Raw genomic sequence first — 23,072 nt, 5'->3', positions numbered from 1 at the left:
AAAAAGTGGTAGTAGAAAGGCAGGCTCGAACCCGTACCGCAAAGGAGAAAAAGAACGGGGTAAACCCTAACGTTTATGCTGTTACGACCACTGCCAAACCGGAAGCGACATTTTTAAAATTAAGACTAGACAATCTAACGGAGAAGATAACTTTCAAAAATATCGGCGAAAAAAAGTGACCCCCCCCCCTGTAGGGCATAATCACGTTGACACACCTGTTCTCGTCAGATCACCGAAGTTAAGCAACGTTGAGCCTGGCTAGTATCAGTATGAAATCTAGACAAATTACACACACATTCTCACTTTTCTAGAATAAAAGATGACAGTGTCAACATCTTCGCACCTCCTCCAGATATTAATTGGGCCTTTTTGAATTTGTTACATAAATTAACTAATTAAGCATTGCATTTTATACAAGCTGACATCTTATCTCGTACAAAGCACTGCTTGTTTACCCCATATAATAATCGAGGTCAATAAGAGTCTATTTGCTTGGAATTCTTTAATTGGTCATTCCATAAGTTCTGTCCGGACTTTTTCTTTTTTTTTTTTTTTTTTTTTTTTATAGATGCAACTTTAAATTAAAAATGGCAGGAAAACATTTTTTTTACTATACAAATATGTGGTCTATTCCGAAGATTAATTTTGGCATTTATAATTTAACTAGCAGGAAGACCCGACGTTGCCCAGGGTTGAATGACTTAAGATCACTCCCAAACTTATACACTAAAGTTCTGTAAATTTTAAAGAAAATCTGTTCAATCGTTTTGGAGTCTATAGGGAACAAATTCTTACACAAAGCTGCATTTATATAACGAATATTTCACACTGCTATATTTTTATTGTCATCGAAATCCATGAAATCGCCCGAGAAGAAGCTTCACATGTCTCCATGCAATAATTTAGTACAAAACATGTTATTCTACATAAGATCACTCCCAAACTTATACACTAAAGTTCTTTTTTAAATTTTAAAGAAAATCTGTTCAACCGTTTTGGAGTCTATAAGGAACGAACACTTACACAAAGTTACATTTATGTAATTGTAGAGATGCAATTTCGCATATATGGCATAATCTACGGGTTCAATTTTCAAACTGTACGCATTAAATTAGGTTGTATTTCGGCAATAATGCATCGAATATTGTCTTCTAAGAGCTCATCCAATAAATTATATCCAAAATTTATTCTTCTAAAATTGTTTTTTTTTTGTTTGTTTTATGCGACAAACTTTAAAATAAATCACAGAAAATTATTTTTTTTTTATAAATGCAACTTTAAATTAAAATCACAGAAAATTATTTTTATTATACAAATACGTGGTTTATTCCAAAGATTAATTTTTGGCATTTATTATTTAAACACAATTTTGGGCATATGACTCTCAAGACTCGTGCGTAGATGGTGCGATCTTGAGGTTTAATTTTCACAAATTGTAAGCATTGAATTGGGCTGTATTTCGACAATGCCTCGAATATTGTCTTTGAAGTTGCTTATAGATATGGGATTTCAAGTATTTGAATTTCTGTCCTCTGAAACTTACAAGTTTTTTTTTTTTTTTTTTTTTTTTTAAATGCCGTGAACTTTAAATTAAAATAAATCACAAAAAAAAATATTTTTATTATACAGATAAGTGGTCTATTCCGAAGATTAATTTTAGCATTTAGAATTTAATACAATTTCGCATATATGGGGCAATCTAGAGGTTCAATTTTTAAACTGTATGCATTAAATTAAGCCAGGTTTCAGCAATAACGCATTGAATGTCGTCTTCCAAGAGGTTATCCAATAAATTCTATCCAAAATTTATTCTAAAATTGTTTTTTATGTGACAAACGCAAAAATAAATAAATCATAGAAAAATATATTTATTATACAAATATGTGGTTCATTCCAACGATTAATTTAAATACAATTTATAATTTAATTATAATTTCGGGTATATGGATCCTGCGGCTCATGTGTATATATCATAATCTAGAGATCCAATTTTCACAACTCTACGTATTAAATTGGGCTGTATTTCGACAATAATGCGTCAAATGTCTTCCAAGTTGCTTATCAGTGTAGACATGGGATTTCACGTATTTTTAAAGTTTTGCCTGGATTTTACTCCTCTGAAACTTTTTTTTTTTTAATGCGGCGAACTTTAGATTAAAATAAATCACAGAAAAATATTTTTATTAGACAAATATTTGATTTATTCCGAAGATTAATTTTGGCATTTATAATTTAATACAATTTCGGGTGCTTATGTATTTTTGGTACCGCGCTATTTTAAAGAGTTATTTTCAGGTTAAATTCAAGTTTCAAAACACCCTCTCCTCCCCATGTTAAGAATGGCTTTCGAAATACTAATGCTGTTATTTCAGTATAGTACCAAAAATACATAAGTACCCAATTTCGCATTCCTAATGAACCGACCCCTTAAGTAAACACTTCATTGAATCTCCACACTAACGTACTGTACTTGCAATAACCCTTATCTCTGAGTGGCTTCCGGGTCTTGATAAGTGGTGACCATCGTGTAAAAAAAAAAAAAAAAAAAAAATGGCATAAGCTAGAGGTTCAATTTTCAAACTGTGTTCATTAAATTAGGCTATATTTTGGCAATAACGTGTCGAATGTTGTTTTCCAAGAGCTCATCCAATAAATTCTATCCAGAATTTACTTTAAAATTGTTTTATTTTTTTATTTTTTTTTAAATGCGACAAACTTAAATAAATCAGAGGAAAACATTTATACAAATACGTGGTTCATTCCAAAGATTAATTTTTAACATTTTTAATTTAAATACAATTTCGGGTATATGAACCATGCGTCCATATACCCGAAATCACCCGAGACCATCCAGAGATCCAATTTTTACAATTCTACGCATTAAATTAGCCTGTATTCCGGCAATGACGCATCGAATGTTCATCTTCCAAGTGGTCTATTGTGTCTGATTTATCAGTGTAGACATGGAACTTTACATATGCCTAAAGGAAAACATCTAATGGGGTTAAATTGCACGAATGAGATGCTAACTTGATAGGTTTATTTCATGAAATCATCTGTTCAATGATTTATATAATAGATTTGTACAGTTTGCAAACGCTGCTAAGAAGTCAGCATTTTCATGATGAATTGCCAAACCAAGCAGAACTAAAGATGACCGAAAGTTGCCAAATCTAATATATAAAAGGCTATATGTCTATCTCCATATTTTCAAACCATCTCCTCCCAAACTAAGTCGTAGAGCAGCACTAGAGGCCTGAAATGATTGTTTTGTTTATTTACGGACCGTTCTTTTATGGGTGTTTAGCCGGTTAAAATAGTTTTTAAGGGGTCAAGAGGGTCAAAATTGAAAAAAATCGTTATACATTTTGTACATTCATCTTAGTTTATTTTTAATCAGTCCATATGCGCGTCACGTTGGTACAGTGATAATGTCACCAGCTTTGAATGCTACAGTCTCGGTTTCGATTCTAACTGATGGTACCCGAATACTTTTTTTTTGTTTAACTTTCGAAATCATGACTATAATAATATGCATGAAATCTGGACAAATTAAAATAGCATATTTAAGCGTATTTTACGCCCAGGTATAGCCCCCCCCCCTCCACCAGTCTGCAATTAAAGAAATTAGAGTTGTCAATTTCAAGTTTTCTGCCACAAAAATCAAAAGAAAAAAATACTTGAAATATCTAATAAAACTAAATAATATTTATCTAGCACAAGCAGTAATCATCTAGCGTCAACGATGTAGGATTTTTAAAAAAAAATTTTTTTAACTCTTATTCACTTCCAAACAAGGCATATTGCCACTCTGACGTAAAGGGTTGCTATTTGGGACCATGCCTACAGAAGATTATTAAGGGAGTTGAGCAGTGAGATAACTATTCATATATTTAAACTTCTGCACATTAGAACAGTCAGGGATTGCTGGATTATTAAACCGAGTTAAAAATAATCAAAGTTTCAGAGGGATTTTTTTTAGAGACGGATTTGTTACACGACAAAAAACGTTAGTTAAATGGAGAAATGATTGGTGGATGGAAGGTTAGAATTTAACCTTTAGTTAATGAAAGTTGGTGAAACCATGTGACTTTTGGAAGAAGGAAGTTTTCCTCTTTTTGGTGGAATTGAAACATGGACGTTCCCAAGAGAGCTCCAGTGAACGTGTGGGCGGAGGGGGGGGGGGCACACAGTGTAGCTAGTTGTAATGAGACAAGCTATCTACCTCCCTAACGTATTGCTCTTCCACGCGATATCTTAGTAGTCGTCTGCCGAGGCCTCTTCATCATTGGTTGATCAATTCGTTTTCCCAGCCACATCTAACTCAAGCTACAAACTGCATTCCACAGAGTCAAACTCGCAACCGTTTTCAACTGGATTGTCACCGGTTGGAAACTGTTGCAAAACCCATGGCCACACCCAAAACTAACTAAAAAAAAAAATAATAATAACTGCCACACCTTGCTTAACAATCCCATGTCAGCTTCTTTTTGTGTGACTTTGTGAACAATTTTCTATCCACTGTCTTTCCAGAATTCCTCTTTCCCCCCCCCCTCTCTCTGGAAGGAGAATTCATCTGCACTGACCAAAACAAAAAATTGGCATGTCAAAAGTACTTAAATATTACTGCATTATTAAAAAAAAAAAAACGAGTTTTCAAAAAAGAAAAATAAATAAATAAATAAATAAAAGGAGTTTTCAAAAAAAATTTTTAAAAACGAGTTTTCAAAATTTTTTTTAAAAAACGAGTTTTCAAAAAAGAAAAATAAATAAATAAATAAAAGGAGTTTTCAAAAAAAATTTTAAAAAACGAGTTTTCAAAAAAAATTTTAAAAAACGAGTTTTCAAAAAAAAATTTTAAAAAACGAGTTTTCAAAAAAAAATTTTAAAAAACGAGTTTTCAAAAAAAAAATTTAAAAAACGAGTTTTCAAAATTTTTTTTAAAAAACGAGTTTTCAAAAAAGAAAAATAAATAAAACGAGTTTTCAATCTTTATTGTATAAAAACTTCATTTCTTTGAGAACATGTGACATAAGAGAAGTAACTCAGTTATTGTCTGTATTTTTGAGATGAGGTGTTTTCATTGATTGAGATTGTCGGACTGTGGTTGTTTAAGAAAACTTAAAGAAACAGCTCACATGCTCGGACATAACCTACTGAGCAAACGAAGCGTAGAGCTGAATGTAATTTGGACATCTCTAACAGAGAGAGGAAACCTTGAATAACAATAGGCACCGCCAAAAATGTCCGAAAAATCAAGTTGTTTTTTAAAACAAAATTACATTTATTAAAATCCATTATTTCTGAGGAACTTTTTTTTTCCAGAAACCCTGAATTTTATCATATACCGGGTTTTGAATAAGTCCTGTTACATTTTTATTTTTATAAATTCATATATTATTATTGATCGTAACTAACATTTGAGTACGTCTAATTAATACTTATATATTGCAGATAAAATATTGACTCCTGAGAAAATCCTAAATTATAAGTACAACCAAATGGAAGGAAAAAGAAATGAAATCTTTTGCTGCAGACGGGTCGCAAACAAACTGACATTGCAAAGCTACTAAACGTCAGTAGAATGACTGTCTATCGTGTTGCCCAACGTCTGAATAACTCAACCTCAAGGATCGACCTCGATCAGGAAGGCCTCAAAAAATTAGGCGTGGAACCATCAAAAAGGCCTTTGAAAATGATCCTGAGCTGAAAATGACAAGACTGGCACAAAAGATGAAGATTTCTGTATCCACAGTGTCCAGGGTGGTCAAGAGCATGGGAGGAAAGAGTCTAAGACGTTCCAAGAAACCCCTCTTGAGTGCTGCAATGATTCATAAACGTCTGGAGAGGAGCACCCACCTATTGAATGACTTAAAGAGCCACGGGAATCGTATCCTCATTTTCTCCAATGAGAAAACATTCAATGTCGATCCAGTCTTCAACAGGCAGAACGACCGGGTCGTAAGCTTTGGGAATGATGTCTCTAACCACAAGAGAGTGTCAACCACCAAGCATCCAGCATCTGTCATGATGCTTGGGGTCGTAGCATCCAATGGGGAGAAGATGCCCCCGGTGTGGTTTGAACATGGATACAGGCTAACCTCCGCTGTTTACAAAGACATTTTGGAAACTAAAGTTCTTCCATGGGTTAAAAAGATTACCAAGAAAGCAGATTACGTGTTCCAGCAGGACGGCGCACCTGCACACACCGCCAAAATTGCGCAGAACTGGTTAGAGACTAACATGAGCTTCTGGCCCAAAGACTTTTGGCCTCCACAGTCGCCAGATTTGAACCCCCTTGATTTCAGTGTGTGGGCGCATATTGAGGCAAGGGCCTGTAAGACCCGCCACAGTAACACAAATGAGCTGAAAGCCTCTGTGAACCGAGCATGGGCGTCCATGAAGAAGGACTACGCCAGGAAGGCCTGTAAGAGTTTCCGACCTCGGTTGGAACGTGTCATTGCCGCCAAAGGTGGCCACATTGAATGATATGATGCCTTGTATACTAATAAATCATTATGTAACCAAACTTGTTTAATTCTACCCAAAATGACGTACCAGTCTTAATTTGAATAGGAAAATCTACAATGTAACAGGACTTATTCAAAACCCGGTAGAAAGCAGAATAATGTAAAACTTTTTCTACTATTTTTAATCAAATTTTAAATGTTAAATTTTCCCCAAAAGTTAACAATTGGCGTTTTTTTGTTTTGCACAAAAAAACGTATATAAATATTTTAAAAAAAGAAGGTTTTTGAAAGAATTAATTTGTTTATTTCTTGTCTAACTAAGATTTAGGGTGATTTTCTATGAGAATATGCAAAAATATTATAATATAAGTACCTGGATTTCAAATAATTCCACTTATTCATATAGGCAACCAATTACTTCAAGTCGATTTGATTACTGTTTACATTTGTGCTTGATAAAAAGCAAACTACGGAAGACCAAAAAGCCAAAAAAAAACTTATTTTTCACTGACGAAAATTTCAATGTATTATTAACGCTGAGGCTGGCCAGTACCAGATGGGTGACCATTTGTATGAGTTTGGTTTTTAGTGTGTATGTGTGGAGGCCAGGCTCTCCAAAATGGGGAGGGGGGCAATTTAAAGCAGAATAAAAAAAAATTATTTCAGCGCATTTCGTCCACCGTAGTCGAAAGGCGGCAAACGTTTCCAAACTTGACCGAAAAAATAATGATATTTTTAACACAAAGGGGACAATATTTATCGAATTTTTTTTTGTATCGATTCTTCAAAGCATGCCCTGTTTAATAATGGTCATGCATTATTCGGCTTGCTAAAAAGAAATTGTTAATTTATTTATCAAAGATTTAAAAATGATTTTTTTCGTATAAATATTAAAAAAAAATTTTTTTGTTTTGTTTTTAAATTAATTATTTTACTTAACATATTCACCGAATTTCACACTTCAAAACTGGCATAATTAAACACAATCGAAGTTCTGATATTCAGACATCAAAATTTTTTTTATTTTTTATCTATAATCCTGTCCCTTACAACAACATAATGTTTTGTTCAGTTTCAGATGATTATTTTAAGCATATTTGGAACCCCCTCAAAACAAGGGGGGGGGGGGTTGTAAGCAAAAAAAAATATATATATATATAAATATTGTTTATGAAAAATGAGTGCACTGCTATAAAGTTCATTCTTCTCTTAATAATCACTGAAAATTTCGTATTGATTTGATAATTACCTGATTTTTGGTAGATTTTTAAAAAGACGGTCCATCAAAAAGTACTTACTTGCCCCCCCCCCCCCCAGTTTTAATAACATAGGTTTAACATTTACAAAAACCAACTAAGAATTGTCCTAGTGACATATGGCCGAGTTGTATCAAAGTTTACAGTTACCCAAAGGTGCTGAGTTCAATCCTGAATGAAGGCAGTGAAAAGTAACATTCAAAACAGAGAACCAGCAACTATGTCCCAGAGCCTGGCTGGAGTCTGAACACGTAATAATAATAATAAAGGGTTGGATTCGAGACTCCTAGGTGCCCCAGTTCGATACAAAACACCTGATGAAGGACTATAACAACCAAGATGAGGAAGTCAGTCCGACAATCTCAATAAATAACTCAGTTATGCTAAAAACAAGACAAAACACAATTTATTAAAAAATTGTAAATAGTTACGCTACTTACCTCCCCTTAGAAATCTCCAGTCTTATTTTCGCTTAATTTTATTGAAATAAATGTTTTCTTCAATAATCTTTTGTACCTTATCGCTTTTCGTAATTTTTGGATATGTTCATTACTGTAACATGACAATTGAATAAAGACCATTGGTTTGATTTGAAATTCAATATTGAAAATCACGAATTTGACTATTAGAGTGTACTTACAACTGTATGCTTAGCTTTTACGAGAAAGTTAAAAATTTGGAAAACATAAAAAAAAATGTCCATAGCATTTCTTTATTTCAAGTCATTGGTTCAATACAATAAATACACAATCAATATTGGTTCACAAAAATGTAACATGGATTAAACTGTTTCTTCATGTCTTTAAAATAACAAATGTAATTACAATTTTGTATGCAACATAAATAAAACGGAGTTGATATCCTTAACAAAAAAAAAAAAAAAAAAGAAAAAAAGGGCAGTTTTTTTTCATCAATACCCTCCCTCCCTTTTATTTCTTTCATAAATTAAAACTCTTTGGTGCAAAAACACAATGTAATCAATTCTGTCGAGCAGGGATAAAAATAGGCGTCTGAAAATTGGCAAAGCTTGTGTGGATGGAAAATAAACTCACAACATCAATCAGGTTTACAAGAGGAATAGACAAATGGGATGGGAGTTAAAGATGAGGAGGAAGGGAACAGAAGGAGGAGGCTAAGTAGTAAAAAAAGCAAGAGGGGGGGGAGTGGAGATTAAGTAGAAAAGTGGAAAGAAAAAAAACGAAGAAAGGGCAAAGAAGAGAGGGGGGAAGAAGAGAGATGGGGAGGAGGGAAAGAAGAGCGGGGGGGGGGAGAGAAGAAGAGAGGGGAAAGGGGGAAGAAAGAGGAAAAATGGAAGAAAAAGAGGGGTAGAAAGATGAAAATGGGAAGAAAGAGAGAGGCAGAAGGAGGAAAAGGGGAAGAAAGGGAGGGGGAAAAGGGGAAGAAAGAGAGGGGGGAAAGGGAAAGAAAGAGAGGGGGAAAAGGGAAAGAAGGACTAGGGAAGGGAAGAACGAACAAAGGTGAGGAAGAAAGAGAAAGAAGGACGGGAGAGGGGAAGAAAGAGGAGGACGAGAGAAGAGGAAGAATGGGGAAGAATGAGGGAGGTCGAGGGAGGGGGGGGTAGAGAGGAAAAGAAAGGAGTAAAACAGAAAGAGATAAAAGAAAAAAAGAATCGAAAGAGGGATGAGGATAGAGAGAAAGAGGGATGAGGATAGAGAGAGAGAGGGATGAGGATAGAGAGAGAGAGGGATGAGGATAGAGAGAGAGAGAGGGATGAGGATAGAGAGAGAGAGAGGGATGAGGATAGAGAGAGAGAGAGAGGGATGAGGATAGAGAGAGAGAGAGAGGGATGAGGATAGAGAGAGAGAGAGGGATGAGGATAGAGAGAGAGGGAGGTGCTATGAAAAATTGAAGTAAGACCGATGTATTGACAGACCTACAGAAAAGTGTGGAACCAATTCAAAAATAGCATTTTTAACACTTAAGCATGACAGACCAACTGACAGACCAAGTCTCGTTTTGACAACTGTATCGTTTGATTGCAATCCAGTCAATAATAGTTTGGTGCAATGCTCAAAATAGATTTACTTAACCGAAATCCGATTGCAGAATTTTTATATTAATGGGACAAATACGAATGGGATGGGGGAGGCACCAAAGTTGGCCAATAATTAATCAACAAGAAAAGTGTCGATTGGAAGTCATCCTCGTCACCACCAGATTTCAGGGGTGGTGCCGCCTCCTTTTCACACATGTGCCAGAAACATGTACAGGGCGGAAAATTTGGCGCCCTAAAAAAAGCAACACTACAGCTTTATTTTAAAACTTCTATTGAAAAAATCAATTCAGATAACTTGATTATGTAGTAGAGCTGACATTTATTCAATGTAGCCGCCTTCAGCTTCAATCACTTTCACGATATGGGTCTGGAACTGGGGGCAGGCCTTTTCCACAAGTGCTGGCAGAAGCTCGGCGGACGGTGGCGATCAGATTGGCTTTGGTGTTTTGGGAGGTCATGTTCACAATACGGGTCTGGAACTGGGAGCAGGCCTTTTCCACAAATGCTGGCAGAAGCTCGGCAGATGGTGGCGATCAGGTTGGCTTTGGTGTTTTGGGAGGTCATGTTCACGATACGGGTCTGGAACTGGGAGCAGGCCTTTTCCACAAGTGCTGGCAGAAGCTCGGCGGACGGTGGCGATCAGATTGGCTTTGGTGTTTTGGGAGGTCATGTTCACAATACAGGTCTGGAACTGGGAGCAGGCCTTTTCCACAAATGCTGGCAGAAGCTCGGCGGATGGTGGCGATCAGGTTGGCTTTGGTGTTTTGGGAGGTCATGTTGGTGATGTTCTTGACGTATGACCAAACAGAGTATTTCAGCAGGTTCAGATCAGGGGAGGAGGAGGAGGGGGCAGTGAGTAAAGAGTACAAAATCGTAGCACTCCTTGTGACGCCAAGCCTCAGTCTCTGGTCCCCCCCCTCGCCAATCTTTCACGAAAAACACCCGTCTAGCTGAATCCACTGTGAAAAATTTCCCCCACTCTTTATCTGTGCCTAAATCAAAACGCGGATTCCATGAACAAAGCTTCTTTCTTAGAACTGCACGCCTGTGGAACTCTGTTCCGTCTGCCTGCTTCCCACCTGACTACAACTTGGATGTCTTCAAGTCCAACGTTAACAAATTCCTAATGAACCGCCCCCTTAAGTAAACACTTCATCAAATCTCCACACTAACGTACTGTACTTGCAATAACCCTTATCCCTGAGTGGCTTCCGGGCCTTGATAAGTGGTGACCGAGTAAAAAAAAAAAAAAAAAAAAAAAAAAGATCTGTTAGTTCGTAGATTTGTTCTTTTTAAAATCTGCGAGTCAATGTCTTAGATCAATTTGATTCGCCTATTTAGAGGTGGGGGCGGATGTTGGCTGTTTTGTTTAGATATGTGCGGCAAATTGTGTGGAGGGGTAACTATACAAACAACTGCAATAAGCATGCATAAATGGGTGTCCCGACGAACTACAAGCCTTTGTACTCCCTCGACGTAAACACCCCCATCAAACCCAACAAGCAGCAAAATCCCACCCCTACATAGTATAGATCCTTAGATGTCAGGAAGCTTTCTACACTAATAGTTTCTCCCCCAGAACTGCTAGATTTTGGAATTCCCTTCGGGGTTCCTGCTTTCCTGACTGTACCGACATACAGAAGTTTAAATGTAATGTAAACAGACATCTTGCCGCTCAACTCCCTGCATAGTATCCCTGCAAATTATGTCCCAGATAGTAGCCCCCTACATCAAAGTGGCATTGTGCCTTGTTTGAGGTGAAAATGTAAGATCAAAAAAATTTAAAATAAAATAAGGAAAGAAAGAAAAAAAAAAGATTTTTTTTTTTAATTAAAAAAAAAAGAAAGAAAAAAAAAGCAGATGTTGAATCTGAGAAATGGCGGCCGAACAGAAAATAAAATGATTAATAATTGTAGTTGTAATTTGAAAAGACAGAAAAATAAAAGATCAATAATTTGTGTTGACTGCAATTTGTTTTTGATTTTTTATTGGATGCAGATGTCTCATCGGAATATCAGGTCGTCACAAAAAAAAAAAAAAAAAAAAAATTATTTTCCATCTAAGTAACATTGTTATTATTTATTCTTTTATTTGTTGGTTTTCACAACGACGGTATTAAAAAAAAAAAATGGTTTTAACATTGATAATCGTTACTCAAATCCAGAAACGCAGATAACAGGAAATTGTGGCACAAAAAGACAAATACTCATTTTTAATATACTGGACCAAATTACAGCGTGTCAGCCCGATCTGGCCTGCTAAAGTCTTTAATTTGACCTGTGGAACTTATATATAGAAAACGTTAAAATATTCATGAAAAAAATTTTTTTATGGAAATGTTGAAAATAGTGTGGAGGTTTTTTGTTTTTTGTTCAAAAAATGAGGTTTCGGAGAACCAGTTTCACTAAAAAGTAATATATATATGAAATGGTTGCTTCAACCCTTTCAATTGCAGATTACTGGCGCAAACTTTTCTTTCAATTGCAGACTCTCGGGTGCAGACTACCGACGCAACCCTTGCTCTCGGGTGCAGACTACCAATGCAACCCTTGCTCTCGGGTGCAGACTACCAATACAACCTTTGCTCTCGGGTGCAGACTACCGACGCAACCCTTGCTCTTGGGTGCAGACTACCGACGCAACCCTTGCTCTTGGGTGCAGACTACCGACGCAACCCTTGCTCTTGGGTGCAGACTACCGACACAGCCTTTGCTCTCGGGTGCAGACTACAGTAAAAGAATCTATATCTGTGCCTAAATCAAAACGCGGATTCCATGAACAAAGCTTCTTTCTTAGAACTGCACTACAACTTGGATGTGTTCAAGTCCAACGTTAACAAATTTCTAATGAACCGCCCCCTTAAGTAAACACTTCATCAAATCTCCACACTAACGTAATGTTCTTGCAATAACCCTTATCCCTGAGTGACTTCCGGGCCTTGATAAGTGGTGATCACTGTGTAAAAAAAAAAAAAAAAAAAAAAGACGCAGCCCTTGCTCTCGGGTGCAGACTACCAACGCAGCCCTTGCTCTCCGGTGCAGACTACCGACGCAGACTACCGACACAACCCTTGCTCTCGGGCACGGACTAACGACGCAACTTTTGCTCTCGGCTGCAGACTACCAATGCAACTGTTTCACTTAGACTTATGCAAACTCTACAACCCAAGTTATAATAAAAACACTTCACGTGGAAACAAACGTCAGACATGAGATCTTTGTGATTACTTAATTCCACCATTTCTCCTCAGGTTCAACACTGGGAATTTCTACGAATAAAATGCCAAACAAATGATGATTAATTATTGATTCGTCTACTAATATATTCAAAGGAAAACCTTTTCACTTTTAAAAAAAGGTTTGGTTCTTTCTTTTGTCAATTCTGCCAATAAATAAGAGTTGCAGGAATTTCTTTTTGTGTGAATCTTTTTTTTTTTTTTTTTTGTCTTTTCAGCCGATTGATTAATTAATGGACACATTTGTATGATAATACATGCTTTAGCAATAAGATCCAGATTTGGAACGGAAACATTAACCGGATTTCAAAGACATTCTTCAACTTTTTTTTTTTGTTTTATCAGAGTAAAAAAAAAAAAAAAAGGAAAGAAAAAGCAAAATAAGCAAAAAGGAAAAGAAAAAAGGAAAAAGGAAAAGAAAAGAGAAAAAAGAAAAACAAAAAGAAAAGAGAAACAAAAAGAAAAACAAAAAGAAAAGAGAAACAAAAAGAAAAACAAAAAGAAAAACAAAAAAGAGAAAAAAGAAAAACAAAAAGAGAAAAAAGAAAAACAAAAAAAGAGAAAAAAAACAAAAAGAAAAACAAAAAGAAAAAAAAGAAAAGAAAAAAGAAAAGAAAAAAAAGAAAAAGAAAAAAGACAAAAAAGAAAGAAAAAGAAAAAGAAAAAAGAAAGAAAAAGAAAAAAGAAAGAAAGAAAAAGGAAAAAGAAAGAAAAAGAAAAAAAAGAAAAAAAGAAAGAAAAAGAAAAAAGAAAAAAAAAGAAAGGTCATTCAAAATTATAGTGTTTAATTATAAAACAACATCAGATGAAATAAAAAAAAAAAAAACTTGTACCATTAGTGATCAAGCTATTCCATATCAAACAACTGAAGCATACATGGTCCCCTGTGAGTACACAGTGAACGAAGCATTAAAAAAAATGACTAAGTTCAGCATTGCCCCTCTCCTGCCCCCAAATTTAGCCCCCAGGGGGATGTCAAATCCTAGTCAAAATGGACAAATGGTGCAGTTTTAGGCCTTAACCTATGTAAATTTTAGTTCTGCACCATGCAAAAAAAAAAAATAAAATGACTAAGTCCACTATTTGCCCCACCCCCACTTAGCCCCAAAAGTCCCCAAGGCCTTAACATATTTAAATTTGAGTTCAGCACCATGCAAAACTGCTAAATAGACATACACAGAAAATTTTGCACAAATATGGTAAAATAGTCCGAAAAATGGGGTGTTTTTATTAGCCCTAATTGAGCCCCTGGGGCACACCCAAGAGTTATCGTGAAGTATAGACAAACAAAATTTATATAGAAATCAGTTAGTTACAACTTTTCAGAAGGTTTTATAAAAATCCAAGGCATCAATATTTTTTAATAAGCACAGAAGTGTCAGTTTTAGCCATTTTAACCCGAAAAGCACCCCTAGGGGAGGCAACCGGTATTTTCCCAGAAAATCCATTGTTACTTTTTGTTTTACTCGTATCATGTTTAATGTTTGTGCAAAATTTCAAAAACTTTCAAGGCATAGTTATTGAGACAAGTGCAGACAGACGAACGGAGGAGGGTGAATTTACAGGTCCACCCTCCTTTTGTCGGGGGACCAAAAAATAACTTGTACCATCAGACTATTCCATATTAAAAAAAAGGGGGGGGGAGGGTGAGAAAGTATGTACAAACACGAAATTGCCTTCCCGTATTATTATTATATAGATACGTATGTGAAAGGGCGGGATTTTGCAATATTTCTGATAGAAGTGGAATTGATAGGATTTTTTAAAATTTGGGATGTTCTACTTATAGACACTGGTGATAGAAACTGACCAATCAAATGAAGCCACGTTCTGCTAGCAACCAACCAGAAACCGGAATTGTTCCATAAAAATATTGGATCTTTTAGAATTTCTGCACATAATTGTTTTTGTGTCCACATCAGAAATATCTTTACTCTTTATTTGCAAACTTTTAAAGTTCAAGACTTGCACAAATCAGCTACCTATCGTAAACGTTTTTTTTTTTTTTTTTTTTTTTCATTTTCAGGATTTATACAGATTAGCTACCCACAGAAAAATATTTTTCACTACCAGAAATTATACCAATTAGCTACCCATAAAAAGATGTTCTAAAATTAAACATGACTTTCAATTCCAAATACAATTTTATCGTTGTAGAATAAGAGGGGTTGGGATAGAAAAAGATTGGTTAGTAAAATCCTACTAACCCTTACTGTCACATTTTGACCCTGGCCCAAAGAAAAGAATATGTATTTTCGTTAGAGTTTTATGTTCGACACAACAGCATTATTAGATGAAAAACAGGCTGTTCCATATCAAAAAAAAAAAAAAAATGGGTTAAAGGGTGATAACGTATGAACATGAAATTGCCTTACCGTATTATTATATAGATAAGTAAAATGATTAAAAGTAAAACGACTTAAAAACAAACGACTTAAAAACAAACGACTTAAAAACAAACGACTTAAAAAACGATTTAAAAACAAACGATTTAAAAACAAACGATTAAATCAAACGATTAAATCAAACGATTAAAAACAAACGATTTAAAAAAAACGATAAAAAAACGATTAAAAAAAAAACGATTAAAACAAACGATTAAAAAAACGATAAAAAAAACGATAAAAAACGATAAAAAAACGATAAAAAAAAAACGATTTAAAAAAAAAACGATTAAAAAACGGTTAAAAAAAACGATTAAAAGATACGATTAAAAAAACAATTAAAAGATACGATTAAAAAACAACGAAAAAAACGATTAAAAAAATAAACGGAAGTACTTACATCTTTCTCTTTTATGATGCTGCTGTGTTTTAAGTGTTCACCTGAAAAAAAACAAAAAAAAAAACAATGAATTTAACAGAACTTACAGAAAAACAAACATCTTAACGTTTATTCGTATTAGATCCAAAATCTTTGCAAACCATAAACAATGATACCATATTTTGGTTGCTCTGTAAATATACACTAGGCAGGATGACGTTTAATGGGTTGCATGTTTTTAAGGCACGCAAATAGCAGACTTGCCGGTGGCACAGTGGATAGAGACGTTGAATCTCTATGGTTCCAGGTGAGCATTGTCTGAAGATAGCAGTTTCAATCCTACCCAAAGCCGGCCAGAAGTTTAGTTGGACAAAATGTAATTAAACCCTTTGGGGCCTATGGTGCAGTGGATAAAGACGTTGAATCTCTACGGTTCCAGGTGAGAATCCTACCCAAACCAGGCCAGTGGATTAGTTGGCCAAAACGTGCTGAAACGACAACTATGGAGGGCAGTAATTACTGAGGATACAGTTAAGAGATTCAGAATTCCTATCCCATTGTGGTTAACCACCTGTAGAAGGCCAGAGGAATAGTTGGCCGAAACTTGAAACAACAACTATAAAATATATAAAAGGGGAAGAGAAAGATGGGGAGAGGAAAAGCGACAGAAGTTTTAATAAAAATATGTTACACTTTCAATCCAGGCACCACTTGGTAACCTTGCTAGTTACATATAAGGGTTGAAGACTTGCATTAAGTGATATGTTTGGTGGCGTATGTGAATAACAAACTGTCTTTAGCTGAGAGAAAAAAAGCCACAACAAATTGGAAATATATCTGCTTTGGGATTTGAACAGCCAGAATTTTATTTACTTTAGAAAAAAAAGTAATGTCTCTACACAAGGGTTCATATTGAGAGCAACCTATTTGAGGGAAATAATGTTTATAGATTGTCTGCAGATTGGCGCTTTTGAATGGACACCGACTGGCCATTATCCTGAGTAGGGATAGGTAATTATAGGATAGTTTTAAGTTGTTTTTATTTAAGCAGAAAATTCTTAAACCACATCAAAAAACACTTCCCCCCGTAACAAACCTCTTACACAAAATCTTTGATAAAACAACCTAAAACTGTCCTATATTTGCTACGATAATCAAGAGAAAATAATTAAAGCACGTAATAATAAAATACTAAATGGGAGCAATAAAAAGAAAATTAATTTAAAAAGTGATCAGAACAAAAACAACACAGAACAAAAATATTAATAAAAATATAAAATAAAATATATGATGAAAATCCTAATAGAAATAAAAATACTAACAATGAGCAAAAGAAAAAGTAACTGTAGAAATCAGACATACTGTCCACTAAAAAATAAATGCCTAACCAAAAGCATCGTTTACCGGGCCATAATTTTTGCCAATGAAAACCTAACTAACTGAAAATATCAAATGACCATCTGATTTCTAATACAGACTGGATGTCATTTTCTTTGGATTCAGTCATTATCTTGCACATTAGATTTGTTCTCATGCTAATAATTATGATTGCGTCGGGGTGGGGGTCATTTATGAAGATCGGGAAGAATATAGGTTAAAGTATCGATCCAGTGGAATTACAAGCAGATCGAGATAAGATAACCAGTTTATATGCAAGAAATGTGAGACAATGGAGATGGATGACAAATCAATTGTGGAGAAAGTATATTTAGATGGCAAAGAGGAGTTTTCTCTTGGTAATATGACTGAATCAGAAGAGCTGAAGCTAATATGATTGCAAAAATTGCAATGTTGTATCCATCTGCTTGTTTTAATGGAATGTGTTCTGATATTTTGAATGGAAAAGCTATTGAGCTGTTAAAAAAATATTGTGCTATCGAAAAGTTTCATAAAAATATTGTGCTATCGAAAAGTTTCATAAAAATATTGTGCTATCGAAAAGTTTCATAAAAATATTGTGCTATCGAAAAGTTCAAAAACATATTGTGCTATCGAAAAGTTTCATAAAAATATTGTGCTATCGAAAAGTTTCATAAAAATATTGTGCTATCGAAAAGTTTCATAAAAATATTGTGCTATCGAAAAGTTTCATAAAAATATTGTGCTATCGAAAAGTTTCATAAAAATATTGTGCTATTGAAAAGTTCCAAAAAAAAAATATTGTGCTTTTGAAAAGTTCCAAAAAAAAATATTGTGCTTTTGAAAAGTTCCAAAAAAAAATATTGTGCTATCGAAAAGTTCCAAAAAAAATGTGCTATCGAAAAGTTAAAAAAAAAATAATGTGCTATCGAAAAGTTCAAAAAAAATATTGTGCTATCGAAAAGTTCCAAAAAAAAAATATTGTGCTATCGAAAAGTTCCAAAAAAAAAATATTGTGCTATTGAAAAGTTCCAAAATAAATTGTGCTATTGAAAAGTTAAAAAAATATTGTGCTATTGAAAAGTTCAAAAAAAAATATTGTGCTATTGAAAAGTTCAAAAAATATTGTGCTATCGAAGTTCCAAAAAATATTATCTATAAATATAAAAGCGAAAATGTATGTACGTATGTGTGTTCGCTTTTTTCAGAGAAGCGGTCGCTCGCCTAACAACTTTTTAAAACTTTTTATATCACGTGTAAATCGTAATATCTCAGAGTTGTCAACGGAGCTCGCCTGTCTATTTAATTTGCTCGACTTCGGGAAGATAAATATTCAACAGTTTTCGCTCGCCGCATGTGGATTAAGCCTTTTCCTATAATTAATTCTGGCGGCATTTTCCCGGTTTCCCCCTACCCCCGCGTTCCGCAGTAAATGAAATGCTACTCCGCAGTCAACAGTTGACCTCATTAAGTCATTAAAACGTGCACCTGCCAAATCTAAGTAATTAAATAAATTCAAACGCATTTCTGTTGGTATGTCGCGATGGTGCAATGGTTAACGTCTCACGTTTTTTTTTTCACACTTTAATTTACAATTTTGTCTCAAGGGTTCCGGTTCAATCCTCATACTTATCTACCAAAACATTTTTTTTTATTTTACCCCCCCCCCCCCGGAGTTTTGATTTATCCAAAACCACACACACCTCCAAACACCCGGTACCCCTCGCTAGTGCTATTGAAAAGTTAAAAAAAAATATTGTGCTATTGAGGAGTTCCGATACAATCACGTTTATACACTGGTTCTTGCCAGATCACCAAAGTTAAGCAACGTTGAGCCTGGCTAGTACCAGATGGGTGACCATTTGGGAAGGTGAGGTGCTGTATGTACCACGAGGTAAAAATACCAGGTTGGGAAACTTGCGCAGTCTATTCTTCTCTCGAGGGTAGATGGGCCTCTCTTAAGCCGTGGTAGGCAACCCATCTAGTGATGGCGTCATGATAAAAAATACCCTTGATAACCTTGGTGAAGCATCAAGTATTTCCAGCCATTAGAAAAAAATGTGAAAAATTTCATGGAATTTGTTCACGTTTCACCTGCGTCTACTGGCATTGAATGAAACATCTTTTTCTTTTTTTTTTTTGATGAAGGTAAAAAGTTTAATTGGTTGATTGTTTTTGTTTATCAACCCTTTTCAGGTTATTTAATGCTGAATCCAATGATTTTGAAGAATTTTTTTTTTTTTAATAGAATGTGTATATATATATAATTTTTTTTAAGTAGGTTTCTGTTTAACCTATAATTGAGACTCTAACAGGTACTACCCCTCCGGGTCAGAATGGACCTGGGAGCAATGGTAATTAAGGGGTGGCTCCACACTCCCGAAAGCCCACAAGCTGGGGCCTCACCATCGGATATTGTTTAAGGTCATATCCAGGACCTAAAGAATGTTTGAAATATTAGATCCTTTGGTGACTTTGGTAGTGAGGGACCCCTCCCCACTCCCGTTCAGATAATTTGATAAGAAAACAGGAAAGAAAAAAAAAAAAAAAAAAAAAAAAAAAAAAAAAAAAAAAAACGATGAGGAGTACATACAGGAGTAAAGCTCCTGTTCAAGAAACTATCAATCAATCTGTGTTATTTGGATTTCAGCAACCTGATAGTCTCTTAAACCATCTATAAAAATAATGAAGAAATAAATTAGACTGTAAAAGATTTTCTAATGTAGGGGTTGTATGTACCACGAGGTAAAAATACCAGGTTGGGAAGCTGGAATGGTCTATCCTTCTCTCGAGGGTAGATGGGCCTCTCTTAAGCCGTGTAGGCAACCCATCTAGTGATGGCGTCACAATAAAAAATACCCTTGGCGAAACATTAAGTATTTCCAGCCATTAGAAAAAACGTGAAAGATTCCATGGAATTTATTCACATTTCACCTGCCCCTATTTGCATTGGATGAAACAACAAACAAAAAAACGGTGGAGTTCCAAAAAATATTGTGCTATCGAGTTAATAAATAATGGAGCTATTGGGGAGTTAAAAAATTATGGAGCTATTGATAAATTAAAAAAAAAAATATTGTGCTATAGAATTTGTTGGAAAGCTCTCAAAAAGAAGAAAGCTTCCATGACCAGTTTATGGAAAGTGAGTTAGAGCAACTAGTTTGCTTTTTTTTTTTCTTTTTTTGTCGTACTTGGGTACACAAAGTGCGATGGAATTACAGGTTGGTTAAGAGATGACAGTGTGTGACAGATAAGAACTCTTATGCGGAGAAAGTATATCTGGATGGTGGGGCTATCGAAGCGTTTTGTTATCCTGGCGATATCATTGGATCACAGAAATTGTGTAACGAAGCGGTGCACTCTTATTGTACCTTTTTACAATGGTACATGGGACAGAGTTAGACACCAGGATCGTTTTTTAACATGGAGAAAAGGTACAAAAATAAAAAAAATTGTCTCAGTCGTGAAGGACTGTTCCTCCACCGAAAGAGAACAAGAAATGGTAGTGCAGCATCTGAAGAACAGATACTACACTTTGATCTTGACCAAAAGAGCAGAGAGTCGACAAACGAGAAAATCAGCAGCAGATGTAGGATAGCTAACTAGAAAAAATATTAGAAACAGTCGTTTTAGCAATATGCAAATCAGCAAGTGCACACAAACTTGCATGACAAGAAAAGCAGAGAAAACATACATTATGATTATTATATTGAACCCAATATCATTCAAACACGGTATCGGTTAAATATGTGGTTAAGTGTTAGTTTTACTCATTTATAACTGCTTTATTACCATTGACTCATTTTATAACCTAATTTCAAACAATTTTTACAGTTCATAGGTCACTTTCTCAGCTATATTTTGAAATAAAAATTTTCAATTTTCGTTCATTAAAACGAAAGTTATAATAAAATTACTAATGTTCAAAAGTCCTCAGAATTAGTAAAGAACGTGAGAGACGGTTTCTTCTGATTGGCTGTTCGTTATCATAGTGACATTTCTGTTGTAGACACCTTCATAAATCATAGCAGGAATGTCGCTCCCATGCCATCTTTATTTGGGTTATATAAACTTTAGAATGTCTATATCAGCCATATACCAACATTTTATGATTACATATACGCTAGCTATTGGGTTGAGCACTTTTGGATTCAATATATATTAATCAGCAATTAAATTATGAAATGAAAAAGATTTGGTAACAATGGCTCTAACAGAGAACTTATCAATGATTGGCTGTTTTTATTGTCAGAAGTTGGGCAGTGACCAATGAAAAGTCATAGCTTAAAAACAAAAAAGCGAAACAAAAATGAAAATAAATGTTCCCGGACAACTCCGGGCAAGTAGACTTCATAATTAATAAACAAAGTAAATTTGTTTCGTTTTTTTTATTTTTGTTTTTTTTTGTTGTTTTTTTTTTTTTTGTTTTTTTAGTTGGATTGCCTGTTCCATATCATTTTATGTAATCAAAGCAAACGTTTGAGATTGTTCTAGTGACCTTCCGTGATATCTGGTATTTTGGCTCATGTCCACAGAAAAGGCAAATATTTTCGTCTGCCAGAAAGAGAATGGATAGTCAGCAGAAAGGTATTGACATGAAAGTTGTTTCTTTTTATGGTCATTTATTTGATTCATAAAAACAAGCAAATCACTTTTGTAGCTCTTTTTTTTTTTTTTGCTGTAGAACTAGAGAAAGAAACAAAACGTAGATGGAGAGAGAGAGAGAGAGAGAGAGAGAGAGAGAGAGAGAGAGTAGCAAAAATGATAGAGAGAGGGGGAAAGGGGCAAGAGAGAGAACATTTCTGCGGCTCAATTCCAGTAGAACTAAAGAAAGAGAGAGAGCGAGAGAAAGATTAGAGGGAGAGGGTAAGCAGGAGTGAGGTCGTGGGGGTATAGGGAAAAGGAGAAAGAGAATGAAAAGTAAAGACTGAAATAAAGAAAATAAAGACAACGTATACATAACGCACGCACACTAATATATATATATATATATATATATATATTTTATATATATATATATTATATATATATTATATATATATATTTCCCACAAAACCTCTGGCCTTGATGGAGGGGGAGACTAAAACTTGCTGCTATGGTTTCAAATGATCTGAAATAACAGCAAGGGGAGACTTGATTCCAAATATTTCTCATATGTTATATCTCCCCTCTTTTGGAAATAAGGTACGATTATGAATATCTCCAGTATCAAATAATCCTTATACACTGAAATTTACTTTATGCATGAAAACCAAAGAGGGGATATATAACATATGAGAAATATTTGGAATCAAGTCTCCACTTGCTGCTATTTCAAAGCATTAGAAACCATAGGAACGAGTTTTACCCTTCTCTCCATCAAGGCCAGAAGTTTTGGAGAAATATCAGATATTTTATAAATTCGTATGCAAAACTAGAAAAACAAATCACTATGATTGAGACATTTTACAGCTGTAAAAAAGTGCCAAAAATAGGCTCTGGATGATTCTCTTAATGTGCGACCTTAAGGGTAAATGTCACATCGCCACTGCACAATTCAGGTCATTACCTTTCTAACGAACCTTCATTTGTTAAATTCTGATCAATATTCGCTAATATTTGGAATTTATAAAATTGCAAAAAAAAAAAAAAAGAAAAAAAGTTGCATTGTGTGTGTGTGTGTGTGTGTGTGTGTGTGTGTGTGTGTGTGTGTGTGTGTGTGTGTGTGTGTGTGTGTGTGTGTGTGTGTGTGTGTCTACCATCTCTTCAGAGGAGAAAATATTAGCAAATAATTATGATGGTTTATACCTTATTTGCTAAAGTCAGTGAGACATGGAAAATCACAAAAGTTTTGCAAGCATTTAAATATGATGGAGTAAGGGAATATTTTGTAAGACCAATAATCACAGGTTTCCAATTGATTTGTTGGATAACTTTATTCTGAAGAATTTATATATCTATCTATACATCTATAAAAGTGAAAGTGGCTGTCT

The 23,072-nt window shown here is 34.8% G+C and overlaps 1 protein-coding gene across 18 annotated transcripts in view; it reads right to left on the bottom strand.

The window, feature by feature from the left end:
* LOC145258337 (protein spire homolog 1-like) overlaps positions 1-23,072 on the bottom strand; it is a 559,588-nt gene that overhangs the window by 426,146 nt on the left and 110,370 nt on the right. For all 18 annotated transcript variants that reach the window (XM_080116504.1, XM_080116505.1, XM_080116506.1 and 15 more), the window contains exon 2: positions 15,763-15,803. In XM_080116504.1, coding sequence (XP_079972630.1) covers positions 15,763-15,803 — 41 coding nt within the window. The remainder of the gene's footprint in view (positions 1-15,762; positions 15,804-23,072) is intronic.

Source organism: Euprymna scolopes, chromosome 33, assembly GCF_053919585.1.
Source record: "Euprymna scolopes isolate OS-2025 chromosome 33, ASM5391958v1, whole genome shotgun sequence".
In the NCBI taxonomy this organism is placed as follows: Eukaryota; Metazoa; Mollusca; class Cephalopoda; order Sepiida; family Sepiolidae; genus Euprymna; species Euprymna scolopes.
The sequence above is the reverse complement of the archived record's forward strand: the minus strand, read 5'-3'. Positions and strand labels throughout refer to the sequence as shown.